Below are 26,748 nucleotides of genomic sequence, written 5' to 3' on the forward strand. Positions count from 1 at the left end.
AAATACTTAATGGCCTCTTAGTTCAGCACTCAATATGCTTTCTTTCCTTTTGCGCCTCCTCCAGTTTTTAGCAGATTCCCAGGTCTGCAATACTTTGCTGAGGCCACATGTTTCCTGTAATTCCAAATTAGCTCCCCGCACTCATATAAACACTGGCCAGAGATGCTGGTCCATTCCCTGCCGGTGACCGTCACCCACGTGGTGTTCGGTACCAAGTCCTTATGAACACAGCGTGTGGCAGGACTTTAAGAGGGCGCTCTACCTAGCTTCCTTCTGCGCCCGGCGTCTACGTGGGGGCTGCGAGGAACTGAGTGGGTCAGCAGAGACAGGAGTTCTTAACTCCGCCAGCTCCAGAGGTTGGCTACAACCTCACCCAAACTTTTCCAGACGTCCCACGCTGGAAGAGAGTCAGAATACAGCTTAAATTTGTTAGCACGCATTTACCACCCTTGGCCAAAAGAAAGGACAGAACGCTACAGATACAGGGCTTGGCTTTGTATAAAAAGAGAGAACATTTTAATTGTTGGACCTTTAATCCACCTTTTTACAAATGTGAAAAGAAAACGTTTAGTTTTGTTACAATTAGCCAAGCACTTTCTTTTCCTTTCTAGTGAAAGCCCTTCGAAAAGGCAAGTGCAGTTGGATCCCACCCAGGAATTCAAGTGAGGAGGAGATGAGGACCATTCTGAACTAGCCAACCACCCCAGGCCCCGGCACTGGGGAAGCGGCCATACTCCAGAAAGATGTGTTTAGATGCAACCCAAATATTACACCGAAGAGTGAAAACTTGAGAATACTGACCGGACCAGTAATCGCTGGATTCTGCAGTCTTGGGTCTTCCCACTGAGTAATTTTGCTATCTGAAAATTAATGTTTAAAAAAAAAATCAGCATTTCCAATCTATTGTGTCAAAAATGTTATAAAAAATTGAATTATTTCTGGGTTTTTCAAAAGTTGTCCCCCCAAATGAGTAACTTAGCATTTCAGGGTTAAAAGAGCACCTAGTCTATACGGCAGCCCCTCCCCCAATACTGTTTAGTCCACAACACTCCATCAAAAATGCACGACGAAAGCCAAACCATCTATTCACACTGTTTTTGGCAAGAAAGCCTGCCAAAATTTCAATTATAAACCCCTGTTCTTTCAAGGGTTTATAACTTGATCTTGATCTCCCTTTAACTGAAAAAAGGCACAACAAATCTCAGTCCCTAAAAAGTTAACACACACAGACACACACACACGATTTTTCTCATTTCAAGTATTTTTTCCTTTGCTTACAGTGTTGGCAAACTGCTTTCAACTAAGAATCCTACACTGGACCAACGAATGATCCATTACTCATGGGCACACAAAAATCAGAGCAGTGAGGAGTCCACAACCATGAGCATCAGATAGAGCCAATGAAGAGACAGAAAAAGGTTTCCCTTTTGGTCACGTTGGCAAGAAGTGTGTTTCTTTCTTATAAATGAGTCAGTGTCAGCAAGACTGTTCAACGGCACCTGTGCAATTAATTATTCCAGGGGTGCAGGTGACATGGTGCCCTGGGTGCCCCGAATCACGTGGGTTTTCGGACTATGCCATAGGATGGCGGTGTGTGTGGGAGGCAGGGATGGATTCGCGTGAAATATACGGGGAGGGAAGACTGGGGGACAATGGGTTCTCTCTGGGACTTCAGGGAATCTAAGCTGGTTAAAAAAAACCAGGAAATTAAAAATATGGATTCTGCTCATTTCGTACATATCCTGTAAACAGACGGATAAGATTAAGCCAAAAATTTGGTTTTAGTGACCGTAGCCGAAATTTCTCCAAATCTGGTATTCTAATTATTTTAACGAAAGTAGAGGTCAAGTTTTAAAATCCACTGCTGAAGCACAGGATTCTAGATTCATGTTGGCAGGAAATGCACATGAGACATTTCAATGGTCTTAGAGAACTTTGATGGAAGCAAAAGGCATTTTGAGTCCCTTACCTCATACATAAGAAATCTGGAAAGTAAAAGTTGCCATTGTGATAGAGAATGAACGAAAACCAAATAAAGAGACTACAGCTGAGTGACCGCTCCCTGGACCATAGTCCCATCACCTAGCTACCTAGGTCGAAGCTCAAGTTAACTGATGACGACACACACATGGCGCCTCCCATAGTCTATCCAGATCTACCCTTGACACGTGTGCCTGCATTTCCATGGCAACCTCAACTCCAACCTGACCAAAACCAAAGTCCTAATCCTCCCGAAACAAAACGCATTCCTCCCGTACCCCCAAATGCCAGCACCAGAGCGCCCCCAGGGCTCAAACCCGGCACTGGCCCCACCCCTATCCTCCCTGGCCGTTCTCCTCCGACGCTCGCCAAGCTGTGTCCCCCGTCTCACCGAGAAAGCTGCTTTCTGAAGGGCGGATCGCTTCCATGGACTCTGCGCTATGTTTCCCTGGCCTTGGGCTCACTCAGCCCAGTTCGAGCCTTCCTCGGTAGTTCTGCCATGAGGATCTTTCTAGAGAACAAATCTGACGGTTGTCAGGCCCCTCCAGAAAAACCCTTAGGGTCTCCCTCCTGCCAGGAGAAGGGACCTATGTTCCCACCCCTGGTGGACACGCTTGGACTGGAGCCACGTGCCTCCACGGAGCCCTGGCCCTTTGCTGCCCCACCACAGCGCTTGGACTGTGGCCCAGTCCACACACCTTCATACACCTGCCTGTTTTCTCCCTCCGGGGCTCGCTCTCCACCGGGCTTTCCTGGGTAAATCTGACTCCTCACTTAGGATCCATCCGAAAACTCATCTGTTCCTAAGGCCCTCCTGCAGCCAGCCCCCCAGCCCTGGCGCCGGGCCACGTGGCAAGTTAGTGTGCTCTCTACTTGTTCTGCTTCTTCAAAGCTGGTTCACTCCTCTACCCAACACTGCAAATGCTTCCTGGGGCTCCAAAGTTTCTATGCGGTGACCATGCAGATCGATTTAAAGCTAAGTATTGTCAATACAGGACAGGAATGTGAAGTGGCCGTTTATCCATTCTCCAGAACTTCTGAATGTAAACTTGCTTTATGCCGTCATTGTATTTGAAATAAAGGGACAAGAATGAAGAAGAATTACAAACTCAGTTCATTCAGCTACGGTTAACAGGTTTGCTAAGACTGCTGGCAAGAAAGACGAAAATAGGATCTTCTGGCCTTACTGGAATTTTCTTTCCTGTTCTAGCTTTGTGTCTCAGACACCTGTGGCCACGGACTGAGACAAAGGGCAGACGAAGGGCATCCCTGATCTTTAAGAACCACACGACCCCTAAGAGAGGCAGATTCGGTTCAAGATCTTCCCTTAACCTTTTACCCCAGGCTCGACACAGGAGCTATCTGATAAACGGCAATACTTTGGCTCTTCTGAAATGATGTCTTTAAGATGGTTATTTCTAATCCTCAAAGTGTCTGACTTCTCAAGAGTTTATGAAGCAAAAATAGATAGCCTCGTTGTTTAAAGGACAAGGGCACTGATGTCTTTGTCCTTCGTGTGCACTCCTGTGTGCTGGTGATGATGGAGACAGGACGACTCTGCATCTGTCCTGAGACAACAGGCCGCACAGTAAAATGCCATGTGTAGGGATGGCATGCCTTCTGCCCTGCTCGCGGCAGGACAGCAAAGGGAGATGCAGAATTTTTCAAGAAATCTGATGTGGGGAAACTGCCTGGAAGGAGAGCTCATCTGGAAGGTAAAGGCATTCTTAAAACATCACCTACCAGGTGAGGAAAGGCAATCTGGAGAGCACTTGTCAGCCCGAAAGAGCTTTTTTTTTTTTTTAAAAAAATATTTCATTTATTTATTTGTCGGGGGCGGGGGGGAGAGCGAGAGCAAGCACACAAGCAGGCAGAGAGGCTGGCAGAGGCAGAGAGAGAAGCAGGCTCCCTGCCGAGCAAGGATCCCATGCGGGACTTGATCCCAGGACTCTGGGATCATGACCTGAGCCAAAGGCAGCGGCTTAACCCACTAAGCCACCCAGGCATCCCCCGATAGAGCTTTTTAAAGAGACATGTATTTTGTGCTTTTCACAGGCCGGGTTTTGGTGAAGCAGCACATGAAGTTAACGGTTTCACTGACATGTATCCCTTTATAGGTTTCCATTGAATAAACCTTGACAAACGGGAGAAATGGCAAAAACGCTGCATCAACAGCAAACGAGGTGATCCTAAACCGATCTTTTCTCTTTCGCGGCTTTTACTCATTTCCACTATTCTCTGGTTCAGAGACCCTTTTCGAAGGGTAGAGAGCAAAGGCAAACTTTAATCTCCACGGAAAGGACTGAAAATACCACCTTTTGTAGCTCAGCTCAACCAGGCACTGTATGTGGTTTATACCATCCCCGGGAGCAAAGAGGAGCCTCCGACAGGTGGTCTGTTCTGGCAAGGGGAGTGGGAAGGGAGGGCCTGAGTGCTGGGAGGGGCTGCTGGACCGGTCAGGAAGGAGGAACAGCCCAGACACTTAGCAGAACTACCTCCTCCTGCCTCCTAACGAACAGAAGCAGGGGTAGCTTGGCTGCTGCTTCCCCAAGGCGAGTTCTCTCCACTTTCCGACCAAGGACTTCACCTGCCTCACGCCTTCACCACGTGAATTAGCTTCAAGTCACTGTTCATTAAGCATCTACTCTGCATTGTACTAATCTACGCATAGCACTAGGAAAATAGTCTATGATCTTTATTATTTCTCATGTACAGTAGGATAGACTTTTGCAATAGAGTTTTTCTTGTTTGGGGGCCGTGGCATTAAGGGCATTCATAAAATTCTTTTCAGGTTGACCTGAATGTCAGGTCACCAGCCAGAACATGGCCACGATGCTGTGAGAGATATTCTGTGTGTAGCAGACCAAGGTTAGGCTACTGGTTAAGATTTTAAGAAAAAGATCATTATCATTTGTACCTACCTTTGAAAACTGAAACTGCAAAGCATTAAAACTAAAAGAGGATTTGTTTTTTGTTTTTTGTGGAAAAAAGAGTGTCTCCCCTCCCTTCTTTTAACAAATTATGTTAGGAGTAGAATTATAACAAACAGCATATTAGAGAAAAAAGTGGCAGTACACACGTTTTATAACATTTATGGAAGCAATTTTAGGCTCACCGTAAAACTCTGGAAAGCAGGCAAACCCTTAGTACTTTTACTTGTCAAAGACAAAACTAAGCCTATGTACCTTGAATTACTGAATTTTAACCAAAGGTAGCCCATTCTCTCCAGAGCCCTAGGAATTCTACTTCTGGTTTAAGTCTTAACTGCTGGGCTCCTTAATTTATAAAAAGTCTGTCAGGCTCCTGAGGACACCCGTGGTCCGACTCTCCAGCCACCGGCTCCCCAGGAGACTTTTGATGAGTTAAGAGAATGCGACGCTGGAGAAACCTGGGGCTGACTTGCTGATCTTTAGGAACCAATTGAAAACACAAGACAAAATCCGACCAGCTGCACACGCCTCTCAACAGAACTGAAGACTTCTCTTACATACACATATTCTATAAGTTCTGGGGGATATACAAAGTATGTTACCATGGAGGGCATGTTGCCTTAAAAACAAAAACCAAAAACAACACTGGCTAAAAGTGAAACCTTGATTATTTTAACTTTTAGTTGAAATGAGAAACCGCACATTTATTCACAGGTGCTGGAGCAACTGTAATTTCAAGATACGAACTACATAGAGATTAGTGTGTTGGGTGTAAAGGCACATGCTATGAATAGAAAATAGGTCAGAATGGGCTTCTTGCCGTAAGACCTCTGATGGTGGTGTTGAGGACACATGCTGCTTTCAGCATGGCTCACACAGATTTTTGACTCCATTGTTACTTCTAACCTTATTTTCTATTACTAGAGTGTATTTATTAAAAGCGCAGAGATCAAGGGGTTATTGACCCCAAAATTTTTTTAATGGGACAAAAAAAAGTTAATAGGTCACAAGATCAAATTGGGTAAAAGCTTGATGGGCTCCTTTCAGGCAAACTTGGGAGGAATGCACAGTACCGTACGAGGGCACTGACTCTCTGGGCTCATTCTCGCCACAGAACACCTGGCTGCCTGGACGAAGAGTAAAATGACACGCCTTTCACTATCATCTGGATGATTCCGTCTCCCCTGTCCCTCCACCTGCCATGCCTGTGTGTCCATGGAAGAGCCTACTTACTGTGGTCGATATAAAATGTTCGGCCATCCAAGTGAATTCTTTCTTCCCAACCAGGCTGGTAGTAGAGAAAAAGAGAGAGAGAGAGGGAGAGAGAGAGAGAGAGAGAGAGAGAGAAAGAAAGAAAGAAAGAAAGAAAGAAAGAAAATATACAACCATTACCTAACAGTTTCAATAAATAAATAAGTAAATAAATAAATAAATAAATAAGTAGGTAAGTAAATCAATCAATCGATCTCAATGGCTAAATTTAAACACTCCAAGGACACTTTCTGGCTCTTCTCTTCCAGGGTTCTTGTCAAGTTAAGAACAAACCACAAACAACTCACGTTAACCCGTCAACATCTATCAACACGCTATATCATGTGTCCGCCAGCCTCTGGCACCCTCACTGGCTGTGTGATGACCAGGAAGCAGGGCCTGCTCTGTCAAAAGCTTCCAAGAGCAACTCCGGGGTTCCACGAACAGCCGGGTTTAGGACTGAGTAGCTCATACCGAGAACTGAAGGGAGAAGAGAGGCTGACTTAAACATGCAGAGCCAGAGGCTTTAGTCCTGTCACCGCGTGGCCGAGGGACCTACCACTGAGATTCTCTCTCTCTCTCTGGACTCAGGAAACAGATTTGGGTATTTCTTCCGAGGGAAGGCCGGAATACCCTCATTATCTGAACGGTGCCTACTTGCTATTACAACTCAGGGATCCAACACGGGATGACAACCCGCGTTCTTTCGTATCTGATCTCGGTTTCTGGCTCTCTCCAGGCTCTCTCCATCTCAACCCAGGAACCAGACAGTTCTGGAGAGGGAGGGATCTTTGTGTAAAGCCCGAGGAACGAAAACTGAACCCTAACCTTTCTAGATTCAAGTTGTGCCACCACAGACCACAGGCCAGGCAACGGAGAGGTTCTTGGCGCTGGGAAAATCCCCTCGAGAACTCCCAGCACCCCCCGTTCTACAGGAGCCTCGAGTCTCCCCACCTTCTTGCCCTCGTATGGTTTTGTGACTGTGGATGGGGGGAGGCTGAGAAAGTAGTGAGTAAAGTTTCAATCCAGCCCAACTTGGGAGTAAACAGAGCTCAACGCCCACTTGGGCCCCCCAGAGACAATAAACCATCAAAGAAATTAAACTTTATAGACAGTCCTCAACAGGAGAGAAAAACTTAAAATACATCTGCAGGCTAATGATTTACAGAAACGGTTGGTGATTATTTCCTTTGTCTCCCACTGTTTTCAATATTTCTGTTCCAGTGACTGCATCAGCAGGACGGATGGAACCGAGCGGCTACCACGTTAGAAAATAAATGCCAGGGCGCCTGGGTGGCTCAGTGGGTTAAGCCGCTGCCTTCGGCTCAGGTCATGATCTCAGGGTCCTGGGATCGAGTCCCGCATCGGGCTCTCTGCTCGGCAGGGAGCCTGCTTCCTCCTCTCTCTGCCTGCCTCTCTGCCTACTTGTGATCTCTCTCTGTCAAATAAATAAATAAAATCTTTAAAAAAAAAAAAAAAAAAAAAAAAAAAAGAAAATAAATGCCAGTGGCCTGTCACGTGTAGAGACCACCTCTGACATTCTAGTTATAGGGTCTACTTTCTCTGAGCTGTTAACATTCAGAAACCTCTTTCACAAGTACAGGGCATCGACTGAATGTGCTTTTGGAATTCAGCCATGCACCCAATTCTATGAAGCGATTAAAGACCAATGGAACCTAAAAATGCCTAGAGAAAGAGAAGGCCCACAGGGTCTCTCCATCAACATGGCGCAGATGAATGGATAAATACTTTGAGACTAGTCTGCGTGTCTCCAGCGTACTCACAGGAAGAGGGCCGAGGTCATTGGGGTTTAAAGATGCCTTTGACCGCATGTGTACTGGAAATTTCAGGCGTGGATCTTCCTGCAAGAAAAAACGTCAAAGGCAGAGGACGTTACAAGGGACTCTGTGTGTGATGTCACTGGCTCCTCCCCTTCTGGAGCAGGGCAGTCCAAGGGCATGGAGCCACTTGCCTGCCTGCCCTGGGGAAGAGAGGTCTTCTCTTTGTATAGGAAGGCTGGTTGACCAGCTCTCAAGATTTTTTTCTTCTCCTGTCCTTGGTGAAAGCAGAACAGTGAGGGTATTTCAATTAAAGGTGAAGTGTTTTCCCCTGAGGCTTCTAGCAGGTGAAGAGGAAGAGAGTCCCAGCAGAGAGGTTACTATGGAAACTACAACGGAGGGGGCTGTGCAGATGAGGCTCTCTTGGACAGAGGGGGTGGGGATGGTGGTGTGTACATGTCTCTTTGCTACTGAGCTGCAGGTGAGGGCAGCCAGCCTTCCCATCAGTCCCAAGCTTCCTTCTGTGCCCTTCTACTCCCTGATCTGTGACTCTGATCTGAGGGTCAAGTCGTGTCCTGGCCAGAGTTTGGTGGCCTCATTACGTGATACCTCCTACCCCTAACTAGAGAACTTTACTGAGATTCCTGATGCGGTCCTGTAAATGAGATTCTCATTTATGTCTCAATACTTAAAAGTTTGCCAAAGATTTCTCTTAAGGGATATGGCTCATAAGATAGTACGAAGAACCAACAAAAGAGAAAAAAAAAAAAAAAAACAAACCAACACAACAAAGGAGAAATCTGTGCTCTGGCATCTTGGGTCATGCTTTATAATTGACAAAGAACAGGCAGGTGTCAATCAGAAGGCTGTGCACACATGATCTCTGCTCCTTTAGATGAGGACACTGAGCTGCGAGATCAGGAGAACTTGCCTGAAAGTCCTCACCCAGAGTCTGGGAGCACCCTCTCATGAACACAGACCCAATGAAGTACAATGAGCTTCAGAGAATTCATGCTTTAAACTCAAAAGATTAGGAAACAAATGATAAAACTCAGAATAGCACACGGTCAATTAAATAAGCCTGAGATTAAAAAACAACAACAGGGGTGCCTGGGTGGCTCAGTGGGTTAAAGCCTCTGCCTTCGGCTCAGGTCATGATCCCAGGGTCCAGGGATGGAGCCCTGCATTGGGCTCTCTGCTCCGCAGGGAGCCTGCTTCCTTCCTGGTCTCTCTCTGCCTGCCTCTCTGCCTGCTTGTGATCTCTGTCAAATAAATAAAATCTTAAAAACAACGACAACAACAACAAAAGGAAACCTAAAAAAACCCCTTTATTTCAATTATATGAAAGCCTTTGTTGCTGGCAAATCACTAAAAGGTCTTTTGCCTCACCACTTTCCCAAGGCCACAAGAAAATGAAATAACTGGTATAAACCTCAGAAAATAATAAAAATCACTTTGTGTCAGCTGATGGGTATGAAAATGCCCTCAAACTGATTACAGTGAGGGTTGCACATATTTATTTAATGGTCTAAAAACCACCCACTTGTGTATCTTTAAACAGGTGAACTGTAGGACACGTAAGTTATACTCCGAGAGAGCTGTTAAAAATATTTCCCAATTCAACAGTGTAAGCTGTTAGCATCACTGGATTATAACAAAGCGACAGATTTTTGGAACTGGCTAAGTCTATTAAAAAAGCAAAAAACAAACCCCCCAAAAGCCAACCTCGACTTTCTATTCACTAGACCAAACTACCTGAAGAAGTAAATTGTGTCAGGAGTTTATGATGGCTATTGACCCTGAACCTCACTGATGTTTTTTTTTTTTTTTTTTTTAAAGATTTTATTTATTTATTTGACAGACAGAGATCACAAATAGGCAGAGAGGCAGGCAGAGATCTGATGTGGGGCTCAATCCCAAGACACTGAGATCATGACCTGAGCTGAAGGCAGAGGCTTTAACCCACTGAGCCACCCAGGCGCCCCTCACTGACACCCTTTTTAAAGTGCAATGAGAGGCATGCAATTGGTCCCGTATTCTGCTGTATACTGGAACACAAGCAGTATAGTAAACACACACAGTAAGATTCTGGATTTGTAAGGTCCAAGAAGCTGGAAATTGGGTAAATGTTTCTGACAGGCTGACTGTGGACAGAGGAAAAACTTGGGAGCACCCACTGAGAGCCAGCTCTGAGCTGGCACTGGAGATGCCCACCACAGGCCCCCTGGGTACCCCCCTCCCAGCTGCTGACCATGTGAGCTCCCGGATGCCGCATGCAACCCCGCCCTGCCGCCCTCACACACAGAGGCTACTGTGAGAGACAGTCAGTAAAAAGCTGATGGTTTTAAGGACACTCAAACAGAAAGCAGCAGGTGAAGTTACAGAAAAGTGCGGGGGTGTGAGGATGAGGAGCATGATGCAGAAAACTCAATTTTGCAGGTCTGCTAAAATGGCCTGGCATGCAAACCCGGAATTCGTAGACTGTGAGGGCTGGATACCCTTGGGGTTCTATTATTTTATTATACCACCGGAAGTCAGAACAATGGCAGCACCTGCCTTCCACCAAGCTCTACAGGCTCAACCTAGAGGGCGCTACTGAGCCACCCTCCCTCCTCCCCCCGCCCCTTCCGCTACGGGGAGTCCCGTGAACCACTGGCCCCCAAGCTAGTGGAGCAGGTGAAGGCAGCCAATGCCCCACAGGGCTGGCTGGGTCAAATCAACAGCTGTGATTTTTCCTTCCTGGGAGAAGTCAACAACCAAGTTTATGAGGCTGGACCTGGGCACAAAACAAACCTGCCACTGACTGAAGGTACGTACATTCTCTCTCGCTACAAAACCAGCCAACACTTTATCCTCCAGAAGACATAAATGCACTCTTACATACGCACACTTCCAGCTGCTTCCTTAGCAGAACGGGCAACCTGAGGGCCTCGTGTCATCTGCCTTCAGACACTTGGTGGCCTCCAGCACGCACCCTTGGCCCTGAGAACCCAGGTGGGGACACAGTGATGCCCCATGGATGTGGTCTGACCTTATCCCGGACAGACCGCTGGCACCCGGCCTGCGTTACCCGCTGTGTGAAAGGCTGTGTTTTATAAATAGACTTCAAAAGGAATCTGCCCCTATCAGTGTATACGAGGGGACACGTCGGCCTGTATCTTTTCGTGCTGCTGGCTACATGCAGGAAGAAAGACCTACAAGCAGGTCCCTGAGGCAGGACCAGTGCTCTCATAATTCCCAACCTGTCCTACCAGTTTCTCTTCCTGTTTCCATTATAAAGCTCACCTTCGAAGAATAGCTATGCTGTTCTCTTAAAACACACACACACACACACATACACACACACGAACAAACTCCAAACAGATTCTAAGCTGAAAACCGTCTTTTACCCTTCCCTCTGTCTTTCATCAAAACAGAGGGGCAGGGAGAGAATGCCTTCCACGGAGGGCACTCTGTACAGGCCTTTTCTAGAACGGGGGATGTCGCTGGCCCAGCACCTCCGAGCTGAATGGGGAAGGGGAGTCACTGGAGGACTTCCTAGTTGTTACCCTGAGGATTTTCAACAGCAGCAGCAGCAACAAAACACTGGTTTAACATACTGAAATGTGCAATGAGTACATGAGTCAACAGCAAGGATCTGGGCGGAAAGGGGCAACGGGAAATTCAACCTGGGGTGTGTTCAGCCACGATGCAGGCAACAGACAAAGCTGGTGTGGAGGTTTAACAGAAACCCGCGCCAGCTGTAATTCCACGGCACTTGTGGCATGAACAATGGCGAGAAGGTTCGGAGACCAGACTGCTAAGCTCATTCGAATGCCTCCACCTGCAGCTTGGGGGTTGGGGGGGGAGCACAGTGGCCCATACATTAGCTCATCCATCTCCTCCGACAACAACCATCCTATGTCTGGAGCTCCCGTTTCTGGCTCTGGGCTGGAAAACACAGCGTGACAACCACAGGTTCCACATCCACTAGGGAAAGAAAGGCTTAAAGACTTCTCTCTATGAATGTCTTTTCCAAAGAGCGGTCTATCTTTCATTCTCAACTTGCCCACAATCCTGTCATATTATTTCTGGGCGAAAAGGCACGTCGGACAGAGCGACACACTACCACGGGCCTTGGGAACGGTTGTGAATTCGTTAAATGAAATGTCACCAGATCTCCATGATGAATTCCTCTCACCTCCGAAAAAGAACTTTGAGTGGGTCTCTGTAAGGACTGTTTAAAACATATGGTGGCATTTTTGGTTGTCCCTGTGGCGGGGTTGTCCCGGGGGGGGGGGGGGGGAGCGGTGGCTATTAGCCTTCAGCGGCAGGAGCCAAGCACACTGGATGCCCCGCCATGAAAGGCACGGTCCTGCCCCAAAGGCAGAGAACGTCCTTGTGGAGACGCACTGCGTCACAAGCCACCGGATGTTCGAGTGTGAACCCTTTAGGGACTAAGTGAACGGACACCATGGGCCAAGTGGGAGTGACTGGCCCTGTGGTCCAGGTCTCTTTCCTAACACAACACTACTGTTCTATCAACTGTACACAACACTTGGTGCCTTCACTGGAAGTGGGAATTTACACGTGTTCACTGGAAGCCCACATGGCTGGGCCAGCAACCATCACCCAAACTCAACCAGTACAGATGAGAGACAGAAGGACAGACTTAAGCTCTGTACCCAGAGAATTAGGCAGGGAGACAAGGGACAGGAAGAAAAGCAACACTTCCTGTGGCATCAGAAATAGAAACAAGAAAACCAAGTGCGGTTTAATCATAGGTCTATAGACCAATAGAGCAGAAACACACCACTGACTTCTAAAAAGGACCTAGATGCTATGTTAAATAAGACACCACGAATTCAGCTCAGGAATGAAAGACGGACTGAGGCATACAGAGATATACATGGGCACCTCTGATTCATCTCATCGTGTTCGTTAATCCAACAGATTGTCTCTCCTGCAGGATTCAGGGGCACGTGGTAGAGCAACAGCATCAGAAGAAATCAGTTTTTAAGATTTTATTTATTTATTTGAGAGACAGTGAGAGAAAGCACGAGAGGGGAGAAAGTCAGAGGGAGATGCAGACTCCCCGTGGAGCAGAGAGCCCGAGGTGGGACTCGGTCCCAGGACCCTGGGATCATGACCTGAGCTGAAGGCAGTCGCTTAACCAACTGAGCCACCCAGGCGCCCAGAAGAAATCAGTTTTGACAAAACGTTCATCAGAAAGATCTATCAAATTTACAACCGAAGTCCTCGGTACATCTCTTAACACCCAATCAAAGGAATGAGACAGAGGACAGGAGTATAAAACATGAACGTGACATGAATAGTGAAGACTAAAAGGACACATCAAACAAAGGTGATCATGTCAACAGAAATGCAGAAAAAAACTGATGAGGAGAAATGATTAAAAAAAGATTAGAACTCCTAATAAAATTAGAGGATCATGGGAAATGAAGCCATGATATCAAATTCCTGGCCCTGGGGAGCACGACACCTTTCTCCCCACTATGGTAAACTGTCAGGACTAGAACCTTCCAGGAGTCCTGTGAAGGAATGGTGCCAATCCCAGAGGCAGCCACAAACCCGAGCCCAGAGGCCCCCTCCTCACCACCCCCCACCCCCACCGGCCCTGCCAAGCCACGTCCAGATGTAGGCTGAGGAGGTCCTCTTGGGGCCGTGTTTCAGGGTCAGGGAACCTTCCCTCCAAGAAGCAGGGCTCCTGAGGAAGGAAATTGGACTCCATGGTAGACCTCGCGATGAAAACGGAACCAAATGAAACCAACAGCCTTACCCACGTTGTAGTCTTTGTGTTGTGGTCAATGAAGAAGGGCCGGCCGTTGGGCGCGATCCTCATTTCCCAGCCGGGCGGCAGGAAGCTCTGTGTGACTTTGTGTTGTGGTTTGGGGGAGTTGTAGGGTGATGGCTGTGGGGACTGTGGGTTGGAAAGGGTATCTTTCACAGCCCGGCGTATGGGCGAGTCCTTGGCGCCCTAAGGAATAATAAGGAGCATTAGAACGCTGACCAGGGGCTCTTCCGGAGGTCTCAAAACGGACCTGGGTACACAAGGAACGCTCCTCTTTGGAGGCACGACAGAGAAGCTCCTGAAACCTGTTTCTGTCATCCATTTACTTTTCAACCTATCTAACCTTCCAAGTTTCTCGGCTGGTTAAACACACAACAATATTAAGTACTTACAACCAAGGTCACTGGACGGCTTACTCAGTACACACTCAAAACATGGTTCTGTGGTGAACACGATGGAAATCTTACAGAGGGCGGAGGAATGTGTGCCCCTGCTCGTAATGAGCTCACAGTCTAATGAGGAAGGGGGAGGCAGTTTCGAGAGCAGAGAGACAAGACCCTGCACCCACGGAGAGAGCTGTCAGACGAGCACGGGGCACCCGCAGCACTTACACCCCAGCTGGGAAGTGAGCACATCCACTCCCAGTCGTCAGCACCAGGAGCCCCGGGATGGGGCCCACGGCTAGCTCTAAGACACAGTCAAGGTCAGAACTTCCCACATTCACTCTCTGGCTTCTCTAACTCGGACACGCGTGACGTGAAGGGAGGGCACCAACACCAACACAAACAGGGGAGCACAAGCAGATGCCCAGCCATGGCTTCGAGATGCGAGTGTGCATCAGAAACACGATGCCTGTACGGCGACAGGCCCTCCAGTTGAAAGGGAAAAAAGAGAAATGATCAAAGCCACAGCCGTGTTTGAAAACACAATGGAGGCATCGGTCTCGGAGAGAGAGAGTTATTCACGCGGCCAAGAGCAAACACAAGGAGAATGGAGCCGTGTGGAAGAGACACGTCCCCTTCCAGCACAGAGACCCGTGGCGGCCGCCGAATGAGAGTGGGACTCAGGTGGGCGGCCACGGGTGCGAGCCGGGCGGCACAGAGAAGCATGAAGGACGGACGAGGGAAGCCTGCACGAGGGCGTCCCGCACCACAGACACCACGACTGACCAGAGAGAGCACCGGGGCTGCAGAACTCAAACCCAGTGAGATGAGCAAGGAGCACGAGCAGTGCCGGGACAGAGGGACCCGGTGAGAGCACCAGGCAGCCTTCTCACCTCCAGCGGGGCGGATAAGGTTACGGTCGGCGAGCTGAGGCTACGGGGCCGGCGGATCTGAGGCTCGATTAGGTGGTTGTTACTGTTTGTGGCGGATCCCGACGCACCGTCTTCGGCGAGCTATTTTGGAGGCAAAAACAAGTTAGGTTCGCGGGAGGCTCCCCCTGTGCGAGTGATCGGGAGCGTGGACCCAAACAACAAGGCAGCCAGCACTAATAAGAGGTCTGGCCGATTTCCAGCGTGGAGGAAATGATTAAACCTAATGATGGGGGCACGGATGGAGGAACACATTCAAAGGAAACAAATGAATCACCAGCCGAGCGTAAGAACCAGCCTGGGGAATACAGGGGGGCAGGGAGAGAAGCTACACACTGTGACAGGCTCTCACGCCCCACTTTAAGACCAGCTCTAGGGATGGACTGATCTGCGGACCGAATTCTCCCTCAGGCAAGTATCAGGCTTAGAGTCACACATTTTCTTTGTGAGAACATCTTCCTAAACATGGGTCCTTTAGAACAACACATTCACCCCGGGAACAGCGAGCTCGTGGACATTTTGGCTTCTACGACCTGAGACTGTAGTTGTAGACGGTCTGCGTACCTGCACGATAGGTCGAGTCCAAGTTGTGGTTCGATTGTTATGATTGACATAGTATGTGCGTCCCTTAGCATCTTTTCTTTCTTCCCAGCCTGAAGGTAGGCCCGGTGTGGTGTGCGCATAGGCCACTGATGGCTGTTTGTGTAAGAAATCATCATTATTTAATATCCTGCATTTGCTTTCTCATCAGTTTAATAAAGTAACGTACACCCAGAGAATTACTTTTTCTAGACTAGGTAATTTAATTTCACTTGTACTGAAAACATTAGTGTCCGGAAAGAAGGCAACTGATTTCCAACAGCTTCCCATCTATTATAAGATGAACCCCCACACAGCCACAAGGCCCAGAGTCTTACTGAAGTCCACTGTAAAGGCCTGAACCCTTAAAGGACTGTTGCTCATATCGTAAGAGAAACCTACAATCGGTTTCGGTTACTAGATTTTACTGTCAAACCACACAGAGCTTTAAAGTCATTTCAAACTGTCAAAGGTTAGCAAGAGAGGGATGCTCGGAACACTTTTTCCCCTCAATATAGTTTCCATGGAGATGCTCTCCTAATTCCTAAAGTCTCCATCAGCTTAGAACCTGCCACGATAGCTTTCAGGGACAAAAACAGTCTCCCCTCTAGCCATGCACAGCAGGGCACGCAGTCATGAAGCCCCACCAGGACAGCTCAGCTGCCCCCATCAGGAAGTCGGCGGGGCCAGCTAAGGCTGGAATTCCAGAGGACACGGAGAATCGAGGCTCCACCTGCCCCTGTCCTCCCACACCGAGCTTGTCTCTCTTTAAAAGGGCGAAAGCAGCACACACAGTTTCTGGGTTCAGAGACTCGTCCGGTCCAGAGTGACTGCACCGGCATCGTCCAAATAAGACCGATTCCCGAGACACTTCTGCTTGCAGGAAGCAGTGTGAGAAATGCTGGCCTGGGCGGAGGAACATGGGAATAGCAAGGTTGTTTCAGATTCATGGAAAAGGACATGGACCCTGGAGGTCCGCGCTGTCCCGGAAGTGCTGGGTGCCTGGATGCGGCACAGAAGTTCTGGAAATGAGCGAGGGGTGCTACCCCAAGGGTGGCGACTCAGAAACAAGCTAACCGCGGCCACCAAGGCTGCTGGGAGAATATCGAAGCTGCAGGAGGCCATACATCAGGAATCATCTCTCCCTGAGGTGACAAAAGAAGCTGCATCTTCTCTCATCAGGATCTTGGAACCTCTGGGTGTTTTACCAGGTGGGTGTCAGGGTGAGAAGGTGAGTCTCTGAGCCCAACTCCTTGTGCGCATCCTGTCTTTCCAGGTCACTACCAACGCTGTGCCTTGACGAGGCGGGTCCCGGTCAGAGGGCCCGTGGGCCACTGCACAATCGTGAACTGCAAAGTGTGCTCAACTTCACGGCCATGTACTTTGGGGAGTACAGTTCCTGAGCCTCAATATTCTACTCTCTGAGCCTGACAGCACATCCCAGAGAAAAACTGAGCCACGAAGCAGCTGCTTCAATGGTTATTTCTAAAACAAGTTTCCCATGCAACGCAAGATTATCTGTAAGAGGACTTTGGGCTCAAACCACAGTAACTATTTTCCTGACCTCTTCCCAGATGAAGTCCTGAAGGTCCTAAATGGTACTTTCCAGACTGTGAGACCGTTTGGGTCGTGATGTAGGTGTGGGGCCGCAAGAGAGGAAGTGATGTCAACATGCAGACTCGAGTCTTCTGTGAGGACTGAAGACAGATGAATTCATCTGCAGCCTCAAGCTCTAATCTCCCACCTTTCCTTGCTGGGGCACCCATCCAAAAGAGCTATTTCTAGGCTACTTTTTCTCCAGAACTACAAAAATTGGACTCTGCTGAATTGAGTCAGAACCCACGCTGTAACCAAAGTGATCAATTCTTATTTTTGGCAAAGTATCCGCCATCCATCCCTGACCTACTGTTGCTTATATGACAGCCCTAAGTGCTTGGGCTAAACGGAATCCTGCATGGAATATACAGGTTTTCCTCCCCACTGAGTTAAGTTTGGGGAGAGGAAATCAGATCTGCACTCTGAAAGCTCTGTTCTGGAAATCATCAAGATAGTATTAAAGTGACAGAATTCCTGGAAGAGTACTTATGGGGAGACACCATAAACAATATAAACTTGGATGTACCATGGTTAATCTCAGAATCAAATTCGAAAGTGGTTAAGACCTCCTGTACTGGGTTCCTCTCACAGATCCAGTTAATGGGACTAATCAGCTTCTGGAAACTAAGAGTGCAGGAGAAAAGAGTGATTCTGATGAACAGGCTCATTTTACCTTGTACTGAGAACTGAATGGGCAACTTATACTCTAGCTCCATTTATATGAGACGGTGTTATTCAAATCCGTCTTTATGGATTTCTTTCTATACGGCCATGGAGAACACCGTATTTGCAAGAACAGCAGCATTTGTGACCCGTAACACTGCTCTCCCTGCACGCAGCCAGGGACGAGCCAGGACTCAGCTTCTCCAGGCAGATTGTACAACAGACCCAGCCCTGGAGCCAAAATCCAATTTCTGCTGCTGCTGCGTGTGTGTGTTCACATGTGCGTTCCAGAGGTCTTCAAGAGGCAAGTTAATCAATCAAGAGACAAGTTATAAAGTGCTAGTGAGCAATTAAACAATTTCCAGCTTTTCATCTGAACAGACAATTGTGTCTGCACGGCCAACCAGCCTATCCTAGTGGCTCCATTTATTTCATTAAGACAGAGAAATCCATTATGTGTAAACTGCAAAAGTTTCAATCTGCTTTTAAAGATGATCAACAGTTTGGTATTATCACAGATTCCCCAAGATTTGCTCACACCCTACCATACTGTTAACTCAGTGTATTTTTAGGTATATACAGCGAAGTCCAGAAGGACCAGACTATCTCTCTCCCTTTTATCTTAGAGCAGGCCAGTTTGCATGGCCAGCCGGAAAGCAACCCCAGTGTGTACCGTGTGTGCGTATACACCAGTGTTTGTTCTCAAAACAAAGGGCTGTGGGTCCGCAGGTGAGAACCAGGGGCTGTTCATTAAGGCTGCAACAGTCAAAGCACTTCCATGAGAAAAAATGTTCCCCAGGAGGGTTAACGCAACCTACCCCAGGAGGATATGGGTAAGCTGAATGCTCCCCGATGGGGGAAAATGATACAAACCGACAAACATTCACATTGCTGATAGTAGGTATTAACAGGTCCCAGAGGAAGGACCACAAGTGAAAAATATTGAGGTGCTACGTGACGTGTACACGACATCCCAGCTGCATGTGTGCACATGTGCCACGTGTGTTTGCGGGAGCACAGGGGGATGGAGGGAGAGGGTAGGTCCCAGGGTAGCTCCGGCAGGAGACAGAACACGTGGGGCTGGCAGGCAGGGGCAGGAGAGGATGTACAGAGGAGAGATGGAATTGAAAAACAAACTTTCATCAAACCTCAGTTTCTAATGCAGCCATCAGGTACGCTGGCGTACGGCAGCTGAAAGGTCACCAGGTACGTGGGAAACATGAGAGCAGGAAAGCATTTAGGAAGGACTACTACCCAGTCCTTAAAAATAAACAAAACCAAACACGTATTTTTAATTCACGGCTGGGGGAGGGCACAGACACGGTAGTGGCAGGGGCCACAGGACCTCATTAAGATGGGTCACTCTGTCCCGCCAAGTACCTCTCACCATGGAGCCCCAGGCTCTCAAAATTCGGTTTATCCTATCGCTTAATATCCTCAGCTATCACAACACTCCAGTGCTAACAGCAGATTCCAAGGCTCCTGTAAAATGCAAAAATGGGTGACAGAGAATGCTCAAGAGCCCTGAATTCTACTGGAATTCTTTAATGACATGATCTTGTCCACCTTGAAATTTCTGCTTCTGGTAAAAGTTACTCATGCACAGTAGGAAATGCACTAGTTCATTTAGAATTTCTTCAATTCTACTGGAGGCTGAGCCTGGGCACCCAACAGACTGACTTGCACAGAAATCACTACAGTTCAATACCTCACACTGGGCTCATATTTGTTGCATGCCAATCTGATTTTCCTGTGTGCAATACTGAGCATTAAAGTCTAACAATGTAACTGAATTATTCCTTTACATCCATGTCCTGCCAAAAATCAGCAATCGCATGTGTATTTAAAGGTATTCTCAAGTAATAGGTGTTATTACAAACCTAACAATGGTGACACAGTAAGGAAAATTCTTCTAAGAGCTACAGGAGATCAAAGCTAAACTCGAAGCTGAGCCAGTCTCTGGGGGTCAAGCAAAAACCAGGCAATTGAAGTACACAGTCCTAGCCAAGTCACCCAAAAACGTGAATGCTAAAAATTACTTAAAATAATCAATAAGAGTAACGTATACTTGGCTCAGAGAAACTATTTTTTCCCCTAGACCTTTTAAACTTCTTAAACACGTTCCTTCATCTCTGCCCCCAAATTTTATAACGCTTGTTCATTCCTCTGAGTAGAGACCCTTGTGGCAGAGCAGGGTCACCAGTTCATGCTCACGACACAGTAAATCTAGCGCAGCATGTAAAATCTGGTATGGGAAATAGGCAAGAGAGGCGGGCCGTGTGCAAGACCATAATCCACAGCGTAACTGCGTATGGTTCCTGTGGCTTCTCTATTCTCCTCCAAACCTATTATTTTACCCAAGTAGTCTAACAAACAAGAAAAGCTGACCAGGGATACAAACATTAAAGGTAGCAATATATTCTAGTAGATGTGCTGCCAAAGCAAGTGTGGCAGAAGTATTTTCTTTTCTATTCTTTTGTAAGTAGGCTCCACGCCCAGTGTAGAACCCAATGCAGGGCTTAAAGTCATGACCCTGAGATCAAGACCTGAGCAGGGATCAAGAGTTGGATGCTTAACTGACTGAGACACCCAGGTGTCCCAGAAATATATTTTAAATAAAATTAAATGCTCTTTATCGAAGTCTGACACAGTATTCCCAATAAAGCTACATGAAGTGAAAAATCATAGTTTTAACTACCTTTGAACAATGTGAGAGGTTTACAGCATGTACAGCTCTGTAGCACGAAGAAGCTGAGCTTATCCAAAAAAGGTATAGTCACCATTATACAAAATGTTCAAACCCCCAGTATTGCTATCATGTCTGATCAAGAGCATCATTACCGTTGGCTCCTCACCACCTGTGACAGTTGACGACCGCGCTCTCCTAGCTGGGGCGCTGGGCTGTTGAATGACAATTCACATCAGTGAAATGCACTTATCAGGAAGACCACCCACTGCTTACTGAATCAGGAATCACTGCTGAGGCCAGTAAGGCAGGTGATATGAATCAGAATCCCTGAAATCCACCCTGTCCAATGAAAGCTGGGCAACCACTCACTGATGACCGGGAGAAAAAGAGGGACACGATCACCCTCCCACCCAGAGAAGGCTCAGGCTGAAGCCATGATTCAGGGAAAAATGGACTGCAACCTCAGGAATGTGAGAGGTCTTACTTGAAACAACCACTCTGATTTTGCCCCCCTATTGTTAAATAATTAGGCAGACTCTTAAAATCCGCCAAACTCATAATTTGAGTAATTTGGCCACCAGTGATCAGTGAGTTGACAGCTTTACAGAGTACAGGGAAAGAGGGAGGAATCAACAGTTTTCCAGGAGAGTGAGCTCTTTGATAGATAAAATTGACATTGATTTTTGAAAAGGAGGCAAAGTGCCATTAGTTCATCCAGGAAAATCACAGAATCATCAGGTTGAGCAGGATCCCCTTCCCAGGCGATCACAGCTGAGTACTCTGGTCTTTGGGGGAGGCCTGTACTAAACCATCTCAGAAAGGATGCTCTTGTCGTCAAGCTTCTGACGATCCAGCCCATTCTATGTGCGCCACAACGGAATGTACCGTACTGACTACTCAGCTCACCAGCACACTCGTGAATTCATTCAGTCACCATAAAAACCATGGGCACCAACATGCTTTGGAATAAAAATGTACACAACAGAAAGATACCATGATTGCAAAAACTTATAAGTGCTATCTTTTTCTCCTTTAACTTCATACATGATAAAGTATTAGTCGCCCCCAAATGAGCAAAGGTTTGTACTAATAAAAAACAAAAACTGGTCAAGGTTCAACGAGCTGAACATGCTAAAACCACAAAATAGTTTCTCCTCCAAAAGAAACAAATTTACAAAAATCTTTTTACTGCATACGCCAAACCTCTCCCAAGGCAGTCCTGGTCTGCCTTCCAATTTGAATATTCATTCTTATTTTCGTCCTATATTAACAAACATTCCTCATTCTCCCATATTTACTGGTAGTGCTGAACATGGTGGGAGGGTGGGAAATTACAGCCAATTCTTTAGTCAGTAGAGCTGCCTTTCCGGAGAAGGTACAGGTGCTTTGTGGGTTAAGAGTTTAGGCCATTAGTGATGGGAAAGAACCGCTCCCCGCAAACCCAGAAGAGTTCTTCCTGTTCAAAGGGATTCAGAACGGTCTTGAGATACAGCTCCCTGGAGCACAGCGTTAGTGACTAAATGAAGTTTAAAAAAAGAAAAGAATTATTAAAGCATGCTTCTGGTTAAGTAGTTTAAGTCAGGTAAGCACATCAGAATCTGGTATTCATTTGGGTGGAAAAGCAAAGCGATGCAAAGTTTTTAGCATTTCAGAGCCTTTGTGGCAATAACTCTGAGTTATTAGAAATCCACTCTCCTTGGGCAATTTGCTAGGAAAGCCTAAGGTCTCATTCTGACAGAGAATGGATTTGCACAGGAAAAACTCTTCCTCCGTAGCCCAGATGATTTCAAATACAAGCTGCGTCAGCCAACCAGGGACCGGCGGGGGGCGTGGTTACCGGTGGGAGATGAGCCTGCTCGGCGACCGCGTCCGTGACACTGCAGGACCGCAACCTTGAGGACGGCTCTCTCTGCTGAAGGGAGGAAAGGACACGGAGCATTATGAAAACACAGGCACAGCAACAAGGTTCGCTGGCTTAAGAAAAAGGTCCCTCAAGCCTCCCGAGTGCTCTTTGGTATCAGAAGATAATTAAACGAGACACCAGCTTTCCTGAGCCACGCGGTAAGTAATCCAGCAGTCGAGTAATCTTGCATTTTCAAGTGCTTTGGGCGGACTGGAATTCTCACTGGTCCTTGGGAAGGAGGAAGAGCAAAAATAGGAGAGAGGCCAAAACAAGAAAGGGGACTCAAGAGGTCACTGTAAGGCTCCCGTGCTGCTCTACGAATGGAAACGGGAAGCCAGCAGTCCTTGCTTTGCTCTGGGATGTGCCCGCGGGGTAAGCTCCCGTGAGCCGTGAACAGACGACCAAATACTGACACGTGGTCATCAGACATTGTGTGCACATTTCTACCAACAGGGTCAGCTGGAGTCAAAGTCCAGAGAACTCAGACACGCTCCTGTGCTACTTCTAAGGCTCACGCATTGATCATTTTGGCTTCCAAATGGAGCTGAAGTCGTACAGAACAGGAATAAGGGAAAATAGAGACGTTAAGCTAGAACATCGAATGTGCGATGTATCATGTTCCTCCGCTCGTTTCTATTAATCTGTATTGTGAGGAAAAAAGCCTCACAGGTCCAATCAGGGAACAGCAGTAGGCCACACACACAGGCCACGTGTCTAATCAGCAACTGGTTCACCGGTGGGAGAAGTGTGTGCGTAGCACTCCCTGATTCACGGTATTCTGCAATGGTAAGTGAAGTGGGGTAAAGTCATAGACTCTGCCTCAGTGACGGGGCCCTATTCATGCCCTTCCACGACGATTAGCATGAAGGATCCCTTCACTAGTAAAAGGGCATGCTACTATCTTTGAATATGGAGTGACCCTGAGAAGCAAAATCCAAGAGTCCCGTATTCTTTTTTCCCAAGACATTCTTAATCGCTGAATTAGACTCAAAACAATCTTAAAATAATACAGACTTCAGCACTTGGATCTTTTGTTTGTTTGTTTGCACTTGGATATTGAAAGTATTTTATGCACCTGAATAATTAAATGCAGGCAGGTACCCATAAAAATAAGTGGAGATACTAACTTAATACTAATGGTGAAGATAATGCTGATTATTTTACTTGGTAGACTAGAGGTGGACACCTGCTGTGGTTCTTGCATTACTTACTACCTTTCATAGGTTTTAAATATGGCTTCGTTGCTTAGGTCATTTCCACAGCAACAGTTTCACCAATGCAAATATCCCCCACATAATTTCTTCCCCTGTCCTTTTAATATTAAATTTTTTTATCTCAGTGGTGTTTCTCTAAAAGACATTTACAGTATTTTAATATAAAGCCCCATTAGCTGAGTAATCACATCGACTCATACAATATAGGCCAATGGTGTCTTTAAATGAAAACACCGTAACCGAAGGAGTAACGACTCTGAACACTCACGCGCTTTTACAGCTGACGAGTCGTCCCGTCCACTACCGTCTGCTGTGGCTGTAATAACGACTATTTTCCTAGGATCCCATTTTCAGTGGAGTGACTACTATCATTTACTATAACACATCTTTACGTTCAGTTTCTTGAGAAACATTCAGACTGCATTTGTTCTCAACTATATACAAGCAGGTTTTTTTTCTATGGACTTTTCTGCACGGTTTTGTGTTGGCAAACAGGGAGGACTTCATGCTGCTTCTTACTGGGGCTCGGCCCCATCCGAAGTTTCTAGAAAGAGGCTCCCCAATGGTGGAGAACCCGAGTTCAAATGTTACCCTGAGGTCCTTGCCACAACTTCATAATCCTTCTTAAGGATTTGTTCTCTGGGACTTAAGGGAGGTCTTCTGTCTCCCATTCTAACTTTCTCTTGGATGGGTCCCTTCGACATCATGCCTCATCTGTGACATGAGAATGATGAAGGGTGCAGCAGAGTACACATTAAGAGAACTCATTAAGAGGCCCAATGGCTCAGGTCCCAGTGTGAACTACCTACCACTTTTGTGATGAAGGTACTATTTATGAGCCTTTGGCTGGGAGAAGACATTCAGGGTCATAGCTGGTAAAAACAAAAAAAGTCATGGACTCTTATTTACTTGAGCTCTAACAAATCAAGACAGAGTCTCACCTGCTTGGACTAATTTTGGTATCGTCCTCTTAGGAAAGGCAGAGCTTTGGAAAATATAAGAGTTCTCTGGGAGCTGGCAGAATCTTGATCATTATTTGCACACAAGACTCTCTGAAGGCAGTAAGAAATGGTAAAACATTTGCTCAACTTCTCATTCAAACAGGACCATCACTTACAATCAAAGAACCAAACTGCTCCCCATTGGAGTCTGGAGTGATCTGAAGCCTTCTGCTCAGTTCCTCAGACAGTTCCTGCGGGCTGGTCCGAGACCCTGGAGAGGACGGCGGTGGGGGCAGTGACAGACTGAGGGAGTCCCCAGTGATGTTCACTTCTTCGGAAATGGTCTCCCAAGGCTATCAAGGAACGAGAGACGCAGGGGTCAATGGCAGGAACAAGGGATCCTCTCGTCACCTTGTCAACAACAACCACCATTACATTAACTATAATTAACATTCACCCGGCACTGAGAAGACACACAACCTTTTCTATAACCACAAGGAAGATGTGACTACTACCCTAACTGACAGATGAGAAAACCGAGGCACAGAGTGTAACATGCCAAAGAGGACAGAGGGAGGAAGTGGCAGGGCCAGGCATGGATCCAAGGAAGCCTGGCTCAAGGGGCTGCGTTCTTAACCACTGTCTACCACCACTCCTCTGGGCAGTGACTCACTTCTAGCAGGAGGGACTACATGCCTGGGTTAAAATGTTCTCAGGAATGCATTCACGATTTTCAGGGATTTTCTTTTACTGCTGAGGAGTCAAAATGAAAACAGCAGAGATGCTATAAGCTGTAATTAAAAAGTGCTGTTAAGTAACTTTTAGTGAATTAATCATCATTAATTTTGCTGTTCCAAATTTGAGTGCTGGAACATTTTGTGAATGATCCTCTTCCTAACACACGGGCTAGAAAGAATGGATTTTTAGTAAGGAAACTGAGTTGGTTAAGGCTGCATGGAGTTACAGAAATTGCTCATTTGTTGTTCAATTCCCAATTTTTCCTCTAGTGACTTACCATAAATATTTAAGGGGAAAAATAATAAACCTTCCTAAATTCACCCAAATTTGTTTTCTTGGTAATAAATCTCTTTCATGATGATGGCAACAACGCTCAGTGAAAGCTCGTGGTACCCACACAAGTTACAGAGCTCATTCAACCACAGAAACAGGACAACCATGTTGTTATCCAGTAAGATACAGTCAGACTCTGGGAAAAGTACATTATACAGTGAAAGTATCAAGATTTCCACTATTAGAAACAATGTCACTTCCCTTCTGTAATGTACAGACACATGTATTCATCAAACACAACTCCTGTAAGCACTTCCTAAATGAAGGGACACCCTGATGTTCGTCAGTGGGCCAGGAGACCCCGATCGCCTGTTTTTAGACTGCATTTACCTGGAGCAAAACCAAGGACTCGGAAACAACCTAGGGCACACAAAGATAAGCTGTGCGGAGGCCGCGGGGTCCAGCTTACCTCTGGGCCGTCTCCACCCTCGCCAGGCTCGGGCTCCAGGTCCTCGCTGATGTGCCTGCGGGAGCGGAAGCGCCGGTGCGCGGCCTCCTGGTTGATCTGCCTGATGTTGCTGTCTGACTCGGAGGACACGTCCCTGGGGGTGCGGGGCAAGGGTAAGTGAGCCGGGAGAGCTCGCACTGGTCCCCGGCACCTGGGCCAAAGTCCAGCGCTCTCCAGGGGCCTTCCCCTCACAGACATGTCAGGGTCGTCCTGTGTGACACTGACAACCAGCTGGCCGGTAAATAGGAGAACTATCCCTGCAAAGCCAGGCTAAGTATAGTTGCAGGTTCATTTCAATCCAACAAATACAGTGTTGAAATGCAACCGGGGTGACGGCTGAGTATTTTTCAGTCATAAACTGCAAAAGGTACTTTAGTATTTAAGAACCACAACCCTGGGGCACCTGGGGGGCTCAGTTGGTTAAGCATCTTGTCTTCAGCTCAGATCATGACCCCAGAGACCTGGGATCAAGCCCCATGGGGCTTCCTGCTCAGCAAGAGTCTGCTTCTCTCTTTCTCCCTCTGCCCTTTCCCACTGCTCATTTTGTCTCTAATAAATAAAATTTTAAAAAGAAAAAAAAAGAGAGAGAGAGAAATCACAGA

General features: G+C 47.1%; 1 protein-coding gene across 7 annotated transcripts in view; it reads right to left on the minus strand.

Moving 5' to 3' along the window:
* Positions 1 to 26,748, minus strand: part of NEDD4L (NEDD4 like E3 ubiquitin protein ligase) — a 329,515-nt gene that overhangs the window by 36,026 nt on the left and 266,741 nt on the right. For 4 of the 7 annotated variants that reach the window (XM_059139230.1, XM_059139232.1, XM_059139234.1 and 1 more), the window contains 10 exons: positions 26,108 to 26,240; positions 24,804 to 24,980; positions 22,407 to 22,481; positions 20,722 to 20,781; positions 15,607 to 15,738; positions 15,007 to 15,126; positions 13,719 to 13,916; positions 7,946 to 8,023; positions 6,144 to 6,198; positions 802 to 860 (listed from right to left, as the gene is read on the minus strand). In XM_059139230.1, coding sequence (XP_058995213.1) covers positions 802 to 860; positions 6,144 to 6,198; positions 7,946 to 8,023; positions 13,719 to 13,916; positions 15,007 to 15,126; positions 15,607 to 15,738; positions 20,722 to 20,781; positions 22,407 to 22,481; positions 24,804 to 24,980; positions 26,108 to 26,240 — 1,087 coding nt within the window. The remainder of the gene's footprint in view (positions 1 to 801; positions 861 to 6,143; positions 6,199 to 7,945; positions 8,024 to 13,718; positions 13,917 to 15,006; positions 15,127 to 15,606; positions 15,739 to 20,721; positions 20,782 to 22,406; positions 22,482 to 24,803; positions 24,981 to 26,107; positions 26,241 to 26,748) is intronic. The other 3 variants (XM_059139231.1, XM_059139228.1, XM_059139229.1) reach the window with 2 other exon arrangements.

Source organism: Mustela lutreola, chromosome 11, assembly GCF_030435805.1.
Source record: "Mustela lutreola isolate mMusLut2 chromosome 11, mMusLut2.pri, whole genome shotgun sequence".
In the NCBI taxonomy this organism is placed as follows: Eukaryota; Metazoa; Chordata; class Mammalia; order Carnivora; family Mustelidae; genus Mustela; species Mustela lutreola.